The sequence below is a fragment of the Muntiacus reevesi genome, chromosome 5 (assembly GCF_963930625.1).
Source record: "Muntiacus reevesi chromosome 5, mMunRee1.1, whole genome shotgun sequence".
NCBI lineage: Eukaryota > Metazoa > Chordata > Mammalia > Artiodactyla > Cervidae > Muntiacus > Muntiacus reevesi.
This window is the reverse complement of record NC_089253.1, coordinates 59,833,981-59,854,602: the sequence shown is the minus strand read 5'-3', so window position 1 is coordinate 59,854,602 and position 20,622 is coordinate 59,833,981. Positions and strand designations below refer to the sequence as shown.

Here is a 20,622-nt window from a genome sequence, read left to right as displayed (position 1 = left end):
TCATTGTTAAGTGTGTTTTCTTTATTACTTCTGAAAGCATAACTTCTGTTTGCTATTTCAGTGCTTTTTTGAAAATGAAGTAAAAGAAGGAAAATGAGAACTTCAAAGTATTGTTTTATCTTCCAGACTTTAAAGGGGTATATGTTTATGTGGCACATAAATGTCTCTGTCAGCTGTAAAATTGATATGTTGTACATTATAACATAGCTTTAAACCTTGAAATAAATTTCAAGGAAAACCTAAACTTTGGATTCTTTACAGAATGAAATTTTTTTTCCCCGCCATTCAAGGTGTTGTGTGCATATGCTTATGGGTGTGGGGATGTGTGTGTGTGTGTGTGTGTGTGATTTGCATGCAGGATGGGGAGGGTTAGCAAATAGAAGTCTCATATAAAAAACTTTTTTGTGGAGGGAGAGCAGAGAAAGGTTTATTACAGGGCCACACAAGAAGGACAGGTGGCTTGTGCTCAGAAAACCCAAACTCTGATGGGTTTCAGCAAAGTAGTTTTAAAGACAGAGTGAGGGAGGGGTGTCCCAGGGTATGTGATCAGCTTGTGCAGAATTTTCTGATTGGTTGATGGTGATCAATCAAAAAGGCTGTATTAATGAATTACTTGGGTAAGGGAAGAGATTTTTTAAAATGTGAAAAATAGTTTGCATTATTCTTCCTAAACTAATAATTTGCTTATAGTGTAGTATTTTTATGTTGACTCTTACATGGTTATAAGTTATCAAGTGTGTTAGTTTTATGTATAAGGAGGAAATCTTAATTATTGCCACTTAAAGTATTACTACCAGGAAGTTATAAATGTAACAGAATATTTTATAGTGTGCTCAAGAGATCCTTGCTGTGAATATTAAAAAAGATGTTGCTTTCAGGTCTTTGTCCGAAGCTATGTCAGTGGAAAAAATTGCCGCCATCAAAGCCAAAATTATGGCTAAGAAAAGATCTACCATTAAGACTGACTTAGATGATGATATAACTGCCCTGAAACAGAGGAGTTTTGTGGATGCAGAAGTAGATGTGACCCGAGATATTGTCAGCAGAGAAAGAGTGTGGCGGACGCGAACAACTATTTTACAGAGCACAGGAAAGGTAATTAAAATATTTTACTTCTTGTTTGTTAGTGTCTGTGTGTATTTCAACTACAATTGATTTTAAAGTTGGTTAAAATTTCCTGTGAGGAGGAAGTTTCAGATTTGTATCTAAGAGAGCAGTAATCATTTAGCTTTCTAACTGACCTGTTTACCATTCCATGCTAGTGTATGATTGGTGGTTGGTCACCAGAGAAGCTGATGAAAAAGTCTGAGTCAAAATGTGAGTCCCTTCCTTTCCACCTTGTTTGTAAATCCAAAGAGATTTACAGTTTTCTTATTGATGAGATTATTTGCTTAAACATAATGAACAGGGACTATTGATGGTAAGCTCTCTGGTCATGAATACCAATATTAATTTTTTTCCTCACAAAGTAGAGAACTTAATGAAAATGGCCCAGCAAACATTTATTGGGTGTATTTGATACATTCTCTTCTGTTGGGTGGTTGTGGCAGTGTTTGCTTGTTCCTCATTAATGGAGTTGTGTTGGGCTGCAGGATGGTGGGTTTTCTTCATTTCCTTTCCCCTTTTTTCCTCCTCTCTCCTGTCTTCTCTCGTTTCCTTTCGTGATTATAAACAACTGCATTAAAAAAATCCTTGTACATAACACCTTCATGCATTTATGACTACATAGCAGAGGAATTAATTTCTGGAAGCCAATTGCTGGTTAAAGGAGACATGTACTTTAAATTTTGAAAGATAAGAAGTTGAAAGATACTGGATATTCAGTATCTTAATAGATCTCCAAAAAGGTTGAGTCATTTCTGTTTCACTTACCTATTTTTTTACCTCTCTTTTCTTCCCACACGTCTGAATTTTCTCTTAAATGTTAATTCTTCACTTGAGACACAGTTCACAGTGATGATTTGGTGAGAAGATTTTTTTAGAAGTTGTGAGAGTATTGAAGAAAGTGAACTTCGTCATTGGTCTAGGCGGACTCATTTTGTTTGCACATTTTTTTGGATTCTGGCCCTAAGTTTACTGTGCTGTTTTAGTAGAATAGCTACTGGAAAAGAATATATGAAGGGAAGAATTTTTTACTCTTGTACTTTGACTTGTTTTGTAGAGCAGTATAACCTCAGACTGGAGAAGGAAATGGCAACCCACTCCAGTATTCTTGCCTGGGAAATCCCTTGGATGGAGGAGCCTGGTGGCCTACAGTCCATGGGATTGTAAAGAGTTGGACACGGCTTAGCGACTTCACTTTCACTTTTCACTTTCATAACCTGATATGCAGATGACACCACCCTTATGGCAGAGAGTGAAGAGAATCTAAAATGCCTCTTGATGAAAGTGAAAGAGGAGAGCGAAAAAGTTGGCTTAAAGCTTAACATTCAGAAAACTAAGATCATGGCATCTGGTTCCATCACCTCATGGGAAATAGATGGGGAGACAGTGGAAACAGTGTCAGACTTTATTTTTTTGGGCCCCAAAATCAGTGCAGATGGTGACTGCAGCCATGAAATTAAAAGACGCTTACTCCTTGGAAGGAAAGTTATGACCAACCTAGATAGCGTATTAAAAAGCAAAGACGTTACTTTGCCAACAAAGGTCCATCTGGTCAAGGCTATGGTTTTTCCAGTGGTCATGTATGGATGTGAGAGTTGGACTGTGAAGAAAGCTGAGCACCAAGAAATTGATGCTTTTGAACTGTGGTGTTGGAGAAGACTCTCGAGAGTCCCTTGGACTGCAAGGAGATCCAACCAGTTCATCCTAAAGGAGATCAGTCCTGGGTGTTCATTGGAAGGACTGAAGCTGAAGCTGAAACTCCAGTACTTTGGCCACCTCATGCAAAGAGCTGACTCATTGGAAAAGACCCTGATGCTGGGAGGGATTGGGGGCAGGAGGAGAAGGGCACGACAGAGGATGAGATGGTTGGATCACATCAGCGGCTCAATGGGCGTGAGTTTGAGTGAACTCCAGGAGTTGGTGATGGACAGGAAAGCCTGGCGTGCTGCGATTCATGGGGTCGCAAAGAGTCGGACACGACTGAGCGACTGAACTGAACTGATGTCAAGATTAAGAGTCATTCTCCAGAGCTTAGAATTAGAAAGGAATCTGAGAACTTGAGTAAACCTTAAGTTTTGTATTTAAGTGATCTGTTGATGAAAGAAAGTGAAAGTGAAAGTCACTCAGTCGTGTCTGACTCTTTGCGACCCCATGGGCTGTATGGTCCATGGAATTCTCCAGGCCAGAATACTGGAGTGGGTGGCCTTTCCCTTCTCCAGGGGATCTTTCCAACCCAGGGATTGAACCCAGGCTTCCCACATTACAGACGGATTCTTTACCAGCTGAGCCACCAGGGAAGCCCAAGAATCAAACTGGTGTCTCCTGCATTGCAGGTGGATTATTTACCCTCTGAGCTGTGAGGGAAGCCCTCATAGATAGATCTGTTAATACTCATTTTTAATGCCTAGGGTGGCTAATAGTTAAGTATTATTACTTATATTATTCTACCAGTATTCATTGTAATTTTTGAAATGAATAAATTTCTTTGAGCTCTAGGTGGCAGGAGTGTACCACCATTTCAAAACTTAAGTGTTATAGTAGAATTCAGCGTTGTTGGCACCAATGTGTAATTTAAAAATAAGTTAGCATTAGAAGAACTGTTTTTTAGCTAGGTTTGCTTCTGTGAGTATTAACGTTTTTAAAAATCAAAATGACGATTTTGACTGGTAGTCCCTCTGTATACTGTTTCCATCTGACAAACCCTTAAAAAAAAGCAAACTTTCAGTTGCTTATTGCCCTGAAAGGCCCTATGATTTTTTTTTTTTTTTTTTTTTTTAGAATTTAAGATTTTATTTTATTTTTTTAATTAAATACATTATTTTATTTTTATTTTTTTTCCTTTTTAAAAAAATTTTTTTTATTAGTTGGAGGCTAATTACTTCACAACATTTTATTACCATATATCAGGGTTTCCTTATTTGCTGAGTTTCTTGAGCAAAAGCTGTCTTTTCAAAATTCTATTGTAAGCACCTCACAAAAAAACAGTCTGATTTTATAATACTGTTTAAGACATACTTTTAAATTTACACACACTAATATATAGTCATTGTTGAAAAATTGATAAAAGATCACTAAAATGAAGGTATAATAATCACTTGTAATTCCACCACATAAAAATAGCTAGTAGCATTTTAGTTTTTTTCTAGAGTTTGAGTCTCTCATGAAATGCTTTATTTTTAAAATAGTGAAATTTGCTTTTCATGTTTTCAGCTATTTTCTTAATAGGATTAAGATTTTATTTGCATTTGTCACTGTGTTGACCTTCGCCCTGCTGGTGCAAAAGAAGTGGTTAGTTAACTGCTGGCAGGCATATTGGCGTGAATTAAAGCATTGACACCGATCTTTGCTAGTAGCCATTTCATTCTTCACCACTAATGATGTCCTTGATGAAATTAAACAAATTCACTAATTTTATTAAATCTTAACCTTTAAGTATATTCTTACCAGTATTTTCTGTGATGAAAGCAGAACATACAAAGCACTTCTGCATACCAAAGTACAATGACTGTCTCTGTGAAAAGCACACGTGCATTTGACATTTTTTGGAAAATGAGGGAGGAAAGGCTGTTGCTTCAAGAAATGGAACTGACAATGTTTTTTTGTCAATTAAAAGAAAGTTAGAATTTGGGAGGTTTCTTTTTGCTACTGAAGCCATAGCAGTTTCCCAAGTTTTGTTAAACTATGTTTAGTGTCACACTTTCTTGTCATTAACATTTTGTGCATTTTGGAAAATAATTTTTCATAAAAACAAGTTTTTACTTGGAATACCTTTTCCCCTCGTTTTTGAAGGAATTAATATTTTTAAAATATTTCAATTGAGATCTCTAATTTGAAAAATATTATAACCTATATAAGCAAAGTCTCTTTGGGGTGTGCCATAATTTTTAAGAGTAAGTGGTTGTGAGATGTATGTTTGTTGTCCTAAAGAATTATAGGAACTAGTAGGTACCATGGCAGTGGTTAAAGTTATGTTTCGGGCTGTCTCTCCTCTCGTGTCCATGTTTATTTGTGTAAGGTTTATGTAACGTCCACCAGCAGGCACATGGGGGCACTGTCTGGGGTAGCCTTGGTCCTGGCCTTCACAAAGGTTATATTCTTGAACAGGAGACAGAATGTTGCTTAAAATGGTAAGTAATTGACAGGCAGAGTTAGAAGAGCACCAAGGGAACTGAGGGAGCGTCTTGGGTGAAAAGAAGAGTATTTCATGAAGGCATGGTCAGATTTGTCAGCTTTGTTCAATGTTGCTAAGGTTGTTCATGTAAAAGTTGTTATGTGTTTAAAAATCTTTCCAACTTTCACAGCTTTGAAAAGTGCACGTTGACTCCTAACAAACAGTATCTTGGAACTTTCAACATCTCATAAAGTGTAGCAGTCTGAAATTACCATGGAGTTTATCAAGAAGAGACTTTAATAGTTGATTTCTTTCAGAAGAATTAATTTCTTCTAGAACTAAGAAGCCCCCTTGACAACAAATGTGCTCTACTTTTATTGTTTTTAAATGTTACCTTGTTTCCTGCTTATGTTTTTTTGAATAAATGGAGAATATGGATGAATTTATAGCCAGTTATGTACTTTAAGTAAAATGAAAATAAGTGAATAACATTGGGTTTATAATAATTGGTCTTCGGATGAATTTCCTAGTAGTAGTTGATTTTTACTTTTGTGTGTAGTAATCATGCTTCAGTATGATGTAGTAAGGGAAGAATTAATAGAGAAAACTGAATCTGAAATTGTTTATTAAGTAAACTTTTTGTCTTTGAATATTTAATTTTAAGTGGACTCAATAATCGAAATCCATTTCTGTTGCAGAATTTTTCCAAGAACATTTTTGCAATTCTTCAGTCGGTAAAGGCCAGAGAAGAAGGGCGTGCACCCGAACAGCGACCGGCCCCAAATGCAGCGCCTGTTGTAAGAACATTTTGTTGCTTCTGTAGTAGTTTTATTAAAAGTGATTATTCAGTGTTGTAATATTGAAAACATCTTTAAATATTTGTTTGCTTATTTATTATAGAATTGAGACATACAAAATTATATTTTTTCAGGTATACAGCACAATGATTTGGCATTTATATATATTGAAAATTGATCAGAACCAGAAGTCTAGTAACCATGTGTTACCATACAGAGTTATTGCAATATTATTGGCTGTATTCCCCATGCTGTATATTGCATCCTTGTGACTTAATTATTTTATACTTGGAAGTTTGTACCTCTTAATCCCTTTTACTGGTTTTGTTTCAACTCCTCCCAACCCCTGTAATGACCACAAGTTTGTTCTGCATCTTTCTGTAGTCTGTTTCTGTTTTGTTTGGTTTGTTGATTTGTTTTCTTTTTTTAGATTCCACATATAAATGAAATCTATGAAGCCAGTTTCATAAGATTCAGCAAAGGAAAAATAACATGCAAATAAAACCTTTTTCATTTTATAATTTCTATAAGTATGTCAAAATTTGGTAAAGTACTAATACAGTCTTTACAAGAGTAAGTAGGTTTATTTGTTCATGAAATTCTTGGTGTTTAACTTTTTAGAGGTAGTGAATTTTTGCTAGTATTTAGATAAACACTTCAGGTGACTTGCTGGTCAGTTTTGTTTTTGTTTTAAATTGGAGGATAATTGCAGTATTGTGGTTTTTGACATACATCGACATGAGTCAGCCACAGGTGCACATTTTTAAGTGCCTCTTATTTGTCAGGCAGCGTGCCAACAGAGATATAAGATATATGAGAGTGAAAAGCTTCCTTTGCACTTGCAATCTAGTGGGACATACAGATAAATAAAAAAGGCAGTGATAGGTGCTGTTATGACAAAACAGTGTTGATAATTATGAATGGGTGGACTTGTTGAATAGCGATTGGTAGGAAACTTACATCAACTCCTAAAACAGTTCATCTGTTATCTTTGTGACTGCATATTCTCTGTATTCTCATAATCATTAAACTACTTGAAAATTTTAATGTTTGGCATTTGACTGTGGGAGTGTATACCTAGTGGCAGCCTTGACTGAATATCTTTTATTTGGAATAATAACTGGGGTAGCATCCTATTGTAACAAAATGAAGCATGTTTCAGTCTTCACAAATACCATGAATTTCCCAAGCAATTTTGGGAATATTCTTTAAATATACTTTTTTAGTTTATCACAGACTTTTATAGAAAGTATCTGTGAATTAATTATATGTTAGGATGGCAAGTTTTTCTGAGTGTTTTAAAAAAAACAATTTTGTTAACTTCAGCTTTACACTGTACATTGATAAATGGGTTTATTGTCATTTAATATAAGGATTAATAATTCGGGAATAATCCAGTTAAAAGACTCCATCATGTCAGTTGAATATAAGGTTTGAATTAAAAGTTTATTTTTTGGGTTAAAGAAAAGTAATTCATGATTGGAGTGAGTTTATTAATTTTTAAAGAAATTTAAGTAATTATAATGAAATTAGTAAGTATACCCATTTTGTTTCTGCAGTTTCTGAGAATTTTGTTTTTTGCCTTGGTGCACGTTTACTTGGTGATCTTTACTTCCTCCCTAGTTGAGATGGTTTTCTAGCTGTAAACAGTATCTTAAAAATCAGCTTCAGACGATTCCCCAGTTTTGTCTACTTCTTGTTTTGGTCTTATTGGCCAAAGTGTTAAGAGGAAACCTTAGAAAACAATAGCTTTATTGTGGTTTTTATTATAAGTATTAAGTAATAGTTTAGACAATATTGACATATAACTTAATGATGTTTTTCTGCAGGATCCCACATTGCGTACCAAACAGCCTATCCCAGCTGCTTACAACAGATATGACCAGGAAAGATTCAAAGGAAAAGAAGGCAAGTTACTTGATCTTTCTCTTCCTCTTGCCGTGGTTGTGCTGAACCTGAGAGGCAGCGTGACCTCATGTGCGGAAGCAGGAGTTGGCTAATGTCTGCAGGCCAAGTCTGTGCCACCATGTATTTTTCTGAATTAAGTTTTGTTGGAACACAACCACGCTCATTCATTTTTGTATTACCCATGTCTCCTCTAGCACTGTGACAGCAGTGTTGAATTGTGACAGAGATCGTGTGGCCTGCAAAGCCTAAAAATACTGTCCGGCATTTTACAGAAAAGTTGTGATGTTACTTTAACAGTAGTCTGTCTCAGTCTGTTTCCTTCTGTGTGTCATTATGATACTGATAGTAGTGATAGTCCCTGTCTCTTCAGGGTATTGTGGGGATTAAGCTAGTTAATAAAGTCCCCAGAATAGTGACTGGTGTGTATAATAAGCTACCTGTTGTTAGCCTTAATTCTGTTTCTCAGAAGTTTGTTTTAGGGTAGAAACACTACATACCAAATCATATTTCCCCAGTTGTAAAGGTGTGCATTGAGGACTTGGACGCATAGACTGGAGTAGCCACGTGAGGACTGACTTTGTGATGGCTCCATGGCTCATTCAGCAGTGAGCCGTTTCCACATCCACGAGGTGCTTAGTTGAGGGTGTGACTGATGTCAGTGTAACTTTTCTTGGGCTCTTCATTTATCTCATTCATGAAAAAATGAGATAGAAGCAACTGTAAGGGTAGCATTTATGATTTCTTCCCTGCATAATCTGAAATCCCCATAAGTTTATTAAAGAGCTTGTTGCCTTGATGCAGTGAATTTTGTGTGCTTGTTTCATTGGCTGGATAAAAGTATGTACTGAACACATGGCGTAGAAAGTACGGTAGTTCGTCCTTTTATCCAGTTTTTGTCAAGTAGGGGTTGGCAGGCTACAGCCCATGGACCCAGTCTGAGCCTCCTGGCGCAGAATCAGGCTGTGCGCCTTTGATTGCTTACGATGTTCACCCTGCCTTTGCACTCCAACTGCAGAATTCAGGAGTTGTGACAGAGACTGTGGTTTGCAGTGTGTACAGTATTTACCTCTCTGACCTGTCACGGAAAGGTATACCAAGACTCTGTTCTGGAGTGCCTGTCGATATTTACAGTGTTGCTTTTCTACGAATTACGTAACATGTACTGATGATTGTTACTTTGGAACACAGCTTTTTATGTTAGTTCATATTAGGACTAAATAACGGGGATTATAAAATATTTTATATTTTATTCAGTCTAGCTTTTTACATTTCCAACCAGCTGTATGGCTTGAACACAGTTGTAGAGACAGTCCTAACCAGCTTCTGTACTTCGGGCCCATTGGTGTGTATTGTTTGCATCTTTGAGACTGGTATCCCTTTGAGAGTTTTCATCTTCACAAGTATGTCATTTAACTGTATATGTGGTAGATTCAAGGCTTTGTTATTCTGTGGAGCTATCAGATATAATGTAGATTACTACTTTAGATTTGCTATTTATAATAAAATATATAAAATCTAATGGTAGCCTCACTTTCTTTACAGAAACGGAAGGTTTCAAAATTGACACTATGGGCACCTACCATGGGATGACTCTCAAGTCTGTGACGGTAAGTCACTCTGACTGCAGAGGTTCTTTTGTTCCAGTCATTTTATGCGAGTAGCAGATGTTGAAGGAAGTCTGTGTTCTCTAGTATTTTCTGTTTCAGACATTTATCTTTAATGACCTGTTGTGCTGACAGAACTGAGGGGTCTTATTTGATTTCATGGGTGTCTTTTCTTTTTTTTGGCTGAGTATGTTTAAATGAAAGTTGTTTTGATTAACTTGCAAGTAGATTGGATGCTACTTGGTTGGAGAGTTTAAAGTTAGTGATGAGATATGAGGTTCCATTTGGGAGAGTTCTTTGCCATAATATCTCATGTCCTTAAAATGTAATGTTTTACGCTCTGAAAAGACAGATTGTAGTAGTTCATGTCATGCTACAAATTGCTTACTTGACACAACTGAATACTTAATATCTGTGATTATAAGCCTTTGGCTCACTTTTAACTAACTTGTCTTTTTTATTTTTTAACCTCCTAAAGATCATTCTTTCTAGATGATCTGACCAAGCCCTGTTTTTTTAAAAAAAAATAAGTTTCAGTTTTACAGTGTTGTAATTTAACATCTGTGTACACTACTGAGTGATCACCACAAGTCTAATGACCACACAGCTGACCCCCTCACCCATGTCTCTCACCTCCCAACTACCTATATTTCTGGTAACCACTCATGGTTAATGCAGTAATCTTTGTGAGTTTTTCTTGAGTGTTTTCATTTTTTTCTTCTTTTTTTTTTTTTAGTTTCTGCGTATGAGTGCAATCACATGGTATTTGTCTTTATCTCTGTTTTGCTAGCACACTTATTTTTAAATTGTCATCAGATTTGATTTTACATTATTGAAACTGTGTGAGGACTCATTCATTCAACAAATGCTTATTGAGTACTTGTGTCAGACGTTGTTCTGGTTGCTAGGGTTGTTGTGAATAAACCAGATAGGACTCTCTAGACAGCGGGGTCAGAGAGGCCTCTCTGGGGAGGTGACAGCTGAGCAGAGACTTGGTGACGAGCGTTGCATGAAAGACATGCAGCGTCAGGACTGAGGCCCCATACGCCGCAGTGTGCAGGCCAGGTCACTAGAGTTGAGTGGGTGAGGGGAAGGTGATAAAAGGCTAAGTAAACCATTTTATGAGATCTACTTAGTTCTTCTTGACTTCAAAAGGTAACTCATAGCTGTAAGATTTAACTTAAATTCTTAAAGATTTATTTATTGACATTTATTTGGGGGCAGATCTTGCCTATTGGCCATTCCCCAAGTGAATTATAGAACTGATGCTGTTATGTAGCCATCAAAGTAAGTTTTTTGTGGTTATTGTTGTCACTATTGGTTTTACTTTTGTCTCATCTGAAATGCCATGAAATAGATTTCATAATTGAGCTTCTATGCGAGTAGTAAAATCTGCGATAGTTTTTAATAGATGCTTTTTGCAGAACCGTTTTTCTAAAATCCAAGGACAGCTTCTTAATTAAACAGGGTGAGAATGATGAGGCTGTACTTCTTATCAGAGTCTTTGTTCCTAAATATACTTGTAAGAGGCAAATTTAAACAGTTCTATGGCTTGTGATTTTACAGAACTGATCACAGAAACACAGTGTGTAGGAATACAGCAGAAAGACTAAACATGGTTAAATTGCTAGTACTTTTAATGTTTTAATGCCAGGCTTGAATCTCTGTCCTGTTTGTGACCTGATTGATTTTAGCATTGTTAGAGAGTAATACACTGAGAACTTTGAATCTAAAAGCTTTGAAATTACTCTGATAATTGTTTCTTTTTAGTTGAACCTCTAACTTATCCTTTCAATGTAATTTTTCTCTCCCTTTTTTTTTTTTTTTAATTATTACCTGTTTGTGAGCTTGTGAGTTTCACCAACTTTCTACCTTATTCTCCAATTAAAAAAGTTTCTCTTGTGAGATCCATGCAAACATACAAAGCAGTTAAGGGTATGTTAAAGGCTTTGTTGTACAGATATGACTTCCTTACTAATTTATGTGCAGCTTATTTTTGCTACCCTTGTTCTTCAGGGTTTTGAAATGCCTCATTGATACACATAGTTATTAAGGTTAGTTTCAGTCTACATTAGGATTGATCTGCGTATCTTTTAAGTTCAAGACACTAGAGTTCTCTTAGATTTTAGACTAAACTACTAAGTCTACTTATGCAGACTAGAGAATTTTTGTGCAGATGAGTTTTACCCTACACATATTACACAGAAGGAATTTGTGGGGTTTTCTTTCTTTTTTCTTTTTCCTCTACATCTGTTTTTGGCTGCAAAAAAGACTGTGATGCTTGAAGAATCTTAATTCCCTGACTAGGGATTGAACTCATGCCCCCAGAAGTGGAAGCACGGAGCTGTAATCACTGGACTGCTGGGGAATTTCCAAGCATATGTGTTTTGATAATATTTCATAAGAATCATAAGTTATTGAAATCTATAGAAATAAAGGCCCAGGCAGTGCATTTTGTAACATTTCATGAAGATAATTTATCGAAGTTTACTATAGAAACAGAAGTCCAGGCATCTTTAAAGTCAGACGTTTGTGTAGTTGGGCCTCTGGTTAGCTTTTGAATCGTGCCAAGAAATGCAGGGGCATAGGACCTTTATGTTGAAGAGAAGCTGGGGGATTTCCTGATTGGGAGACTTCCTCCACGTGCATCACTGTGTTCTCTAATGTTTAAGAAATATTGGATTAAACATATTTTGTGGTACAGGAATCTCATCATTTTTGATTTATAAGTATCTTAATCGAAAGACAGAGTGTGGACTCTTTCCTGGGCTTGTTTACCCCCCAGGTTGGCCCCTTTCTCCCTCCTGTTGAGACAGCTGCAGAGAATTCCATGCAGAATTGCGTGGAATCAGTTTAATTGAAGCAATCTTAGGAGTCATGGTTTGAGAGTAGGAACCGTTTGCTATGGAGGACATCAGAGTATATTGTCATGTATTTCTTTAGTGAAAGGGGCCTTTTTAAACTAAAAAAAATGTCATAAGAAAATGCTTTTCATAGTATGATAAATAAGAGGTGGTGATGAAGACCTTTTTTTGTTGGGTGGTAGCAGCAGCAGCAGCAAACCCACTGGAGAGGGAATAAGAAGATGTGGAAATCTTTCATCGAGAACCACTTTATTTTAACCTCCCCATCTAGCTTGTTTATGTGAAAGGGCCACATATCCTAGCCCCTGTTCTTACTGAATATCATTGATTCCTTTTGCTGTTTTTAATTTTGAGGAAACCTTTTGCACTTTGAAACCATACAGATCAAAAGCTTTCACTTCAGGTTGTTACTTGAAGCCACTCCAATACTCATCATAGTTGTTATGATCTCTTTTTTGGGGAAACCATTTTCCTGATAGTAAACTTGGGTGGATTTCCAGTATCTGTGTGAGAGGTCTAATAATATCACCATCAATTTTCACTTTTCAGAAGGATCCAGAATTGCAGTTTCCACAAAGTTACATTCTTAAGCAGGAGCGCACATAGCAGCTGCCTCACTCCGTGTTGTATGAGGCTTCCTTCGAGCTCAGTGGTTGTCAGCTTGCTCATCTGGGCTCGGATTGTCCTGGGAGCACTAGTACCGGGGCTGCTCTGGGGTTGGGGCCGGAGCCCGGGCCAGTGGGAGGCGGAGACAGCTGATGAAGACTTGGGACGTGGGACTGTCCTCCCTCCACTCTCCCTTCAGCAGATATTTGCTGCGTGCTTGTTGTGTGCTGGGCTGGGTGCTGGCGCGTCACCGGTGAGCACAGCCAGGCCTATGCCCGTGGCCTGTTTGAAAATGGGCTGTTGGAGAGCACATGGCTCTCGTGCAGTTACGACTGTGCCAGGTGTGTGCAAAGCCGTCTGCCATGAAAATCTAAAATCGGAGGATTTCTCTGGGAGTCAGAACACTTCACTGCGGGGGTAGCTCTTGAACTAAGGTCCAGAGTTTGAGCAGGAGCTGACATAAAGGTTGCAGAAGAGCACATTTTTACAGGAGGAACCGGAAGGCAGGAAGGAGCAATGCCCAGGTGGGAAGGACGTGTCACTTTGAAAGGCTGGAAAGAAGACGGGTTACTGTGTGGGTTTGAAGGGTGCCTCTGGGAAAGTGCTTGCCAGAGCCTCTTGGTGCATTTCTGGGGTCCTTCACTGTGGCCCCACATGAATTTTATTTTACTCACCAACACTTGAAAGATCGGAGTCTGTCACGTAAGCAGTTTGGCTTTCCAGCCCCTTGAGAAGCTTCTGGGCCCACGCTGGCTGCCCAGCATGACAGCCTCATGTCCACCTGAGCAGTTCACTTTCTCCACCTGCTGCATGTTCTCTGGGTTGCTCCAAGCCTCACTACTCTGGTCTTTTATGTCACCTTCTTCACTTCTGTACACCACTTAGGTTCTGTTGGCCTTTGAGTTTGAAATCCCTGCTCTAAATGAAGGCAGTGCTCGCTTGCCAAAGAGAAGTCAGTCAGTTGGAAACACAAATTTAAAGCTTTGAAGTCAGTCCTGGCTTTGAATCTCAGCTCTTCCATTCATTCTGCCACTAATTAAGTTGAGAAGGTTATATAACCTTTTTGCCAGAGGTCTTGTTTTTATAATAAGGATAGTAGAATTTGCATAGTATTATTGGTGAGTGAGTAAAGTATCTAGCACAGAAAGGACTCAATAGATAAATGATGGCTACTTTTATTATGAATTTATAGTTTTATGTATAATTTCAGTTTGTTGTATGTGTAAATGTGTGAGCTCTGCTTTCAGTGATGAACTTAATATTACCTGTTTAATAATACAATTTTCATTCAAAGCTATGAAGACTAGTTTATTTAAATATTATGAGAACCCTTTTCTTCTCCAGTAACTAGAATATTTTTTTTAACTGTAGTTGTGTGGTTTTTTTTTTTTTAGCTGTGTGTTTTTATAAACTCTTTATTCTTTGAGATAAAATCACTACAAAGATGTTATCATATTAAGTGTGTGACAGCTTAGCTAGTTAGGCTTTTCCATTTACCTGCTAGGGCTCATTTATAGGAAAAGGCTTAATTTAGAGATTTAAACTCTTTATTTTGATCCAAAAAGTATATAAAGTGTTGAAATTTTAATATATGGTCACAGAATTGTAAGTAAGAATTATTACTTTTATAATTTTCTGCATTCTGTATTTAGATTGGCATGTTTTTGCTTGAGAACATTACACTTGAAATAATTTTCAGAGCATGTAGACTCTCTTGATATTTTGGGGAATGGGAGGGGCACTCTATCCTTTATCAGCCTGAGCAACATAAAGGTGTACCCCTAAATAAAACAGAGCATTGTATGTTTTCTGTCAGTCACTCGTTATATGTCTTAAGCTTTTGAAAGTCAGTTGTATACTTTACCTGTTACATGAAGTAAATACTTAATTTTTAACATATTAATATTTTGTGCATAGTTTATTTTTTTATTATATTTGCATTTTCATAGACTTTTTTAAGATTTCACCACTGAATTGAGTGTTTGCTTTGTACTCTTAGCTTCACTTATATCCCTCTTATAGTAGTTTTCCCCAAGTGATTTTTCCATATTGGTTTTTAAAAATTCTTTTATTACGTGCTTATTATAGATTTGGGGCATACCTTTGATACAGGGGAGACTGAGGAGAGCACCTTCTATTTTGATTTCTTTGCCTCTTTGCTGCAACAGATTAGGTATTGATTTTTTCATCTGAAAAATGGGATTATGATAACCTCCTTTGAGGTCTTCAGGGTTTTAAATGTGCACAGATGTACCTAGTTTAGCATTGTTCTTTCAGTGCTGTTTGTAGCACTGAATTAATTGTAGTTATTGCAGGAATATTTATATTATAGGTATTTTATAAACTCTACACTGAATAATGCAGCACCCCCAACCCCTTTTTTTAAATTAGTTGGGTAGTATGTAGAGTGAACACTTCTTTAGGTGGGTATTCATTTCCTAACACTGATACCTTCTTAAAGGTATTAAAATCTCATTTTACCTTAATATTTTTTTAACAGAATCAGCATGTTGATGCTGGTATACATAGAAAAAATGAACAATAGTACAAATCATGTTAATAAGTGTCAAGGGAATTTTAATGCTTATAAAGTAAAAGGTTATTTTCATGATATTGCTCTTTTATAATGTTGCTTTCAATTTATGTATCTTGTTAACACTATTGAAAATCCATTACACAGTGGATAGTACTTTTGGCATAAGCGTAGATGGTTAAATGCCATTAATGTAGCTTTTCATTTCATTAAAGAGTAGTTATCAGTTTATCCGCAGTATCTTAAAATTTTAACATTGTCTGTAACATACCTTTTAAATTTATTCAGTCAATGACCATATAGTTAGCGCTATGATCACACAGTTCCTGAGACCTATTTTGAAAGAAGTATAGACGAAGTTATTCTTGACATACATGCTAGAATTAATTTAGATAACCACTGTTTAATCTTTAATAATAGTGTTAAGATCACTGTGTTTCAGTGTGTTTTCATATTGTTTACTGTGAGAACAGAAGAAAACAGAACCAGCTTGGAAATATGTTATTTTGTTAATAGAAGAATTTATGCTGTGAAAATTCAGTTTGATTATGTAAGTTCTTTTTATTATAGTTCTATATGTAATGCTGCAGTTACTTATGACTCAGATATGCACAAAAGAAAACTTTATTTTTCCTTAAATTCAGTATTCTCTCTTGAACAACATACTACAGTATAGTCTTTTATTCCAATTTCTATTTACCTTCATCACAGCAACTTTAATATTTTCAGTTTTAACAGAATTAGTATCAATATTGAACATATTTCACCACTTTGAAATTCTAACTTCTCAGTGTAGTTTTAGACTGACTGCTACTGTTCTTTAACTCAGACATGATTTTATTTTATATATTTTTCTTCATTAATTTGAGGAAAAAACATTAATTCAATATATAATTTCATGACATGATTTGAATCAGTTCATTCATATGAAAAACACATAGTATATTAATAACTAGTGGTTACTAATAACTAGTAATCGGGCATTTAGATATTTTCTTGATGGGTACTTTTCTGTTAGGCTGTTGTTGGCTGAGGTTTTGTTTGCCGTATCAATTTCTAGGTCTTCATAAATTGATTTAAATCTTCAGTGAATTTCCAATCTTTTATATAAATCCTACATTCAAGTTTTATTTTCCTAGTGTCTTAGTATTTTTCTCTTAAAACTCATTGGATTGTTAATTTATTCCTCACTGTCCCCTCTGTCCCACACTCTGACAACCTCCTTTAGTCTTTAATTCTAAGTTTTGGTTTCTTTTCCAGGTCGTTTTCTTGATGGATGTTTCTTTTAGTGTTGCTCTTCTTGTCTTTCCTGCTTCTCATGTTTCTCTGTGAGTGCTGATCCCATGTTTATTTTAAATACCTGTGTTTAAAAAACTCATAGTCTGGACAAATCTTACTGTTTAAAACTAAGGTTTTTATTTGAAATTTCAGAATGGTGCTTTACTGTGAATAAGCTGAAGACATACACATATGAAATGCTAAGGAATTAAATATTTTAACATTTTTAGTTTTGTTTTAATTGGAGACAAAAGTCATACTGTAGAACTCAAGTAGTAGTATCGCTGTTGAAATCATATTTTATGTTGTCATTGAAAAAGCATTTGTTCCTTAACATTTAGGTTTGTGCAGAAGTATATAAGACCAAACACAAAATTATTTTGAAGTCAAGTCAATTTAACATTTTTTACAAAGTACTAGTTAAGCCAGGAAAGAGTTGATTTCAGTGTATTATCATCATTTATCAACAGTGAATTCTGGACACTATCACACTCAATAATCATTTACCTCCCTTAATTTTGATATTTTAGATGGTTTGGTCTTCTTAAAATGTCTTTTTGTCATTTCTCTCCTTTATGTGTATTGCCATTAATATCCTGGAATTCAATTCCATATTTATTTTAATATACCAAGCTTGAGAATTAAAATTATGCAACTCTTTGACTTTTCAGAAAAATTTTAACTTCAATTATGCGGAAAGATTTTAGTTTTCTTTATAAATCCCCGCAGCCCCAAATTTAGCTTCTGATATGATTATAGACTATTATAATTTATCCTAAAAGGCAATACAGAATGCTTTGTTGTATCCTTAGGAATTGTTGACTTTTAACATAGAGAGCTGCATTTTAATTACCACTCATTCTGATGGTAAATTTGTGGATACATTATAATTCATCAATAACTTTAGTGTATGTTATCACATCTGCCCCCCGTCCCCAAGTTACTTTAACAGGAAAAGTAAATGTTAAAAGCTAAATTATTTAAAAACATTTATTTAGGAAACATTTTTTCTTTATCTGGATTAAATGTAATAGATATAATTGATTTGATACCTTGTAATAAATTGATAGATACCAGTTTTGGGGAGACCTATGACACACATTTGGGGGCTTCCCTGGTGGTTCAGATGGTAAAGAGTCTGCCTGCAGTGTGGGAGACCCAGGTTCGATCCCTGGGTTGGAAAGATCCTTTGGAGAAGGAAATGGCTACCCACTCCAGTATTCTCCCCTAGAGAATTCCATGTACAGTGGAGCCTGATGGGCCACATTCCATAGGGTTGCAAATAGTTGGACACGACTGAGTGACTTTATGGCACACATTTGACTTATTTCTAAACTTCCTGAGTCCTCAGTAGTTTTGAAAAGTTCATATAATTTTTTTTAGAAGCGCTCAGCATCAGCGCCAAGGTCATAGGATAGTAGATTTTACAAAAACGTGCTTCCCCATGGCACATGGTAGTGTTACACTTACAATTTATATTGGAACCCTCTTTGTAGATTACTCATGACCAGTCCCTGGTTATACAGTCTGGTTCTGAGTACCTGAAGAATTTTCACCACTGTCTTTGTAGTAACAGATCAAAGCATAAATAACTGCTGGGGATGAGCAGCAGTGCAGAAGGCTGTTCTCTCTGGCAGAGATCAGTCGTGTGGATCCCAGGTTGCCTTATAAGGTGGCCTTTCCTTAGTAGTTTGCTGTGGCCCAGAGCAAGGCTGAGAAACTGAGTAATATTAGTGTTTCATTGTCAAGCTTGTGAAACAGTAACATTTCAAATGCTAAATGCTGATTTATTAATTTCCAGTGAGGAAGGTAATGCCAAGGACAGCGGGCGCTCAGTTCCTCTCTCCAGCACTTATAGGTTCTCCCTCAGAGAAACTTCTTGGAAACCAGAGATAGTATTTGTGTTTCTCCAATAAAGTCAGACCAAGTGCAAAGGCCAGGAGACTCCTGCTTTAGCAGTGACTGTATCCCCCCCCGCCCAACCTCCTTTTTTCTTATTAGGAAAAATTTCAGATGTAAATATAATTAGAGAAAATAGTATATGATTTTTTAATCTGTCCATCGCACGAATTCTGTGATTACTTTTTAATCACTTCAACTGTTCCACCTCTCCCCCTTCTCCTGGACTATTGTGATGCAAAACCCAGACACTGACATTTTGTTCCTATGTACTTTGTACATCTTAGAAAAATGGTCTTTTTTAACCTCGCATTATTACATATAACAAAATAAATAGTAATGGTTGGTGTCATCTAATATCTAGTTCATTTTCCAGTTTATTTGATTTTTCTGAAAAATCTTTTTGTAGTTTGTTTATTGGAAGTAAGATCCAAAGAACCACTAGTAGTTACAGGAGTTGCATTTAGTTGATAAGAATCTTACATTTCTTTTATTCTGGGTTAGAGATTAATGATTTTTTTTTTTTTCTTTTGTTACTTTTGTTACTCAAATGATAAAATCTTACCAGAGGAACTGATTTTTTTTTTTTTTTTTTGGTGCCGTGGACCCATTTAGTAGACTGATGAATCCTTTGAGTCCTCTCTCTGTATCATGTTTCTAATGCATAAAATACATAAGATAACACAGAAGGCCAATTGTATTAAATTATCAAAATTTAAAAAAATACAAATTTATGGACATGGTACTTTGTGCTGCTTTTACTAATGCATTATATAACAAGATCTTGGGACAAAGCTAATAAATGCCAGAATTTTAAAGTACTATGTACAGTAGTGTTTCAATATATCTGTAACAGTTGTGATATGAAAAGACTCAATTCTGTTGGTGACAAAGCCACAAGCATTGTTAATAGTACTGTGGTTTGTTGCCTACATTCAAGAAAGAAGGTAGTGTCAATTTCTGTTAGATATTGGTGAAAATTAAATTGTGGATTTTTTTTCCCATCCGAGTTAAATTAGGGACTCCTGAATTCTACCCACAATGCTCTGCTCTAGAGTAAACATACTAAGATAGAGCCTGGCTGTGGTTCTGTCTCACTGGCTCGTTTCTGTTTTTTCTACAGACTTATCTCAACCTCCTGGCCTTGGTCTTTTTAGTTCTGTTTGCCTGGCTCATTTTTCCTGTTGCTCTTCATAAGACTGCCTCCTCAGAATTCAGATCTCAGTTTAATGGTCACTTTACCAGGAAACCCTCCCAGTTTTTTTCTGCTAGTAATTTTACGTATTTGTGTACATGGATGATTTTCTTTGCATATGAGTGTCTGAAGTTAGGAAACACATCTTTCTTGCTCTCCACCACATCCCCAGTGCTGAGGACAGGGTAGTGGTTACATGGGTGTTGCTTGAAAAGTATTTATTGAATGAATGAATCTTAAGCTCTTGTTATCCATATATTTTTAGTTACTTTCCATCCTTTCATATGTGTGTAGACCAATAGTTAAAATTAATTATCATTATTGTTGGTACTTTGTGGTATATTAGGCTGTCAGGTCACTTGACAGTCCTCTGTACAGTTTCCAGTGACTCTTCGTTATGTTATCCTTGATGAATCAGGTTCTCATACAGCATCTTCTCTCCTCGCCCCCTCAGTGCCCTGGCCAGCATCTTAGACTTTGCCACTCATTCCCTTTCGGTCACCTCCAGTATCCACATGTCTTGAAGGCCTGTGGGTTTTGCTTGCTAACATCTCGGCAGTTCTTATTCCCACACCACCACCACCATCCTTCCTGGTCCAGCTGTTTGTGTTTCTTCCCTGGATTGTGCACTGGTCTCTGAATTGGTCTTCTCGTATCACTCAAACATCTCTTCAGGATGCCTCACAATAAGGAAGGAGCTGTTAGGCCCGTGCTAGCCTCAAT

General features: G+C 36.3%; 1 protein-coding gene across 1 annotated transcript in view; it reads left to right on the top strand.

Annotated features, from left to right (window-relative positions):
• Positions 1 to 20,622, top strand: part of CDC73 (cell division cycle 73) — a 93,645-nt gene that overhangs the window by 14,868 nt on the left and 58,155 nt on the right. Inside the window, exons 7-10 of the mRNA XM_065938316.1 lie at positions 879 to 1,095; positions 5,914 to 6,012; positions 7,842 to 7,920; positions 9,463 to 9,527. Coding sequence (XP_065794388.1) covers positions 879 to 1,095; positions 5,914 to 6,012; positions 7,842 to 7,920; positions 9,463 to 9,527 — 460 coding nt within the window. The remainder of the gene's footprint in view (positions 1 to 878; positions 1,096 to 5,913; positions 6,013 to 7,841; positions 7,921 to 9,462; positions 9,528 to 20,622) is intronic.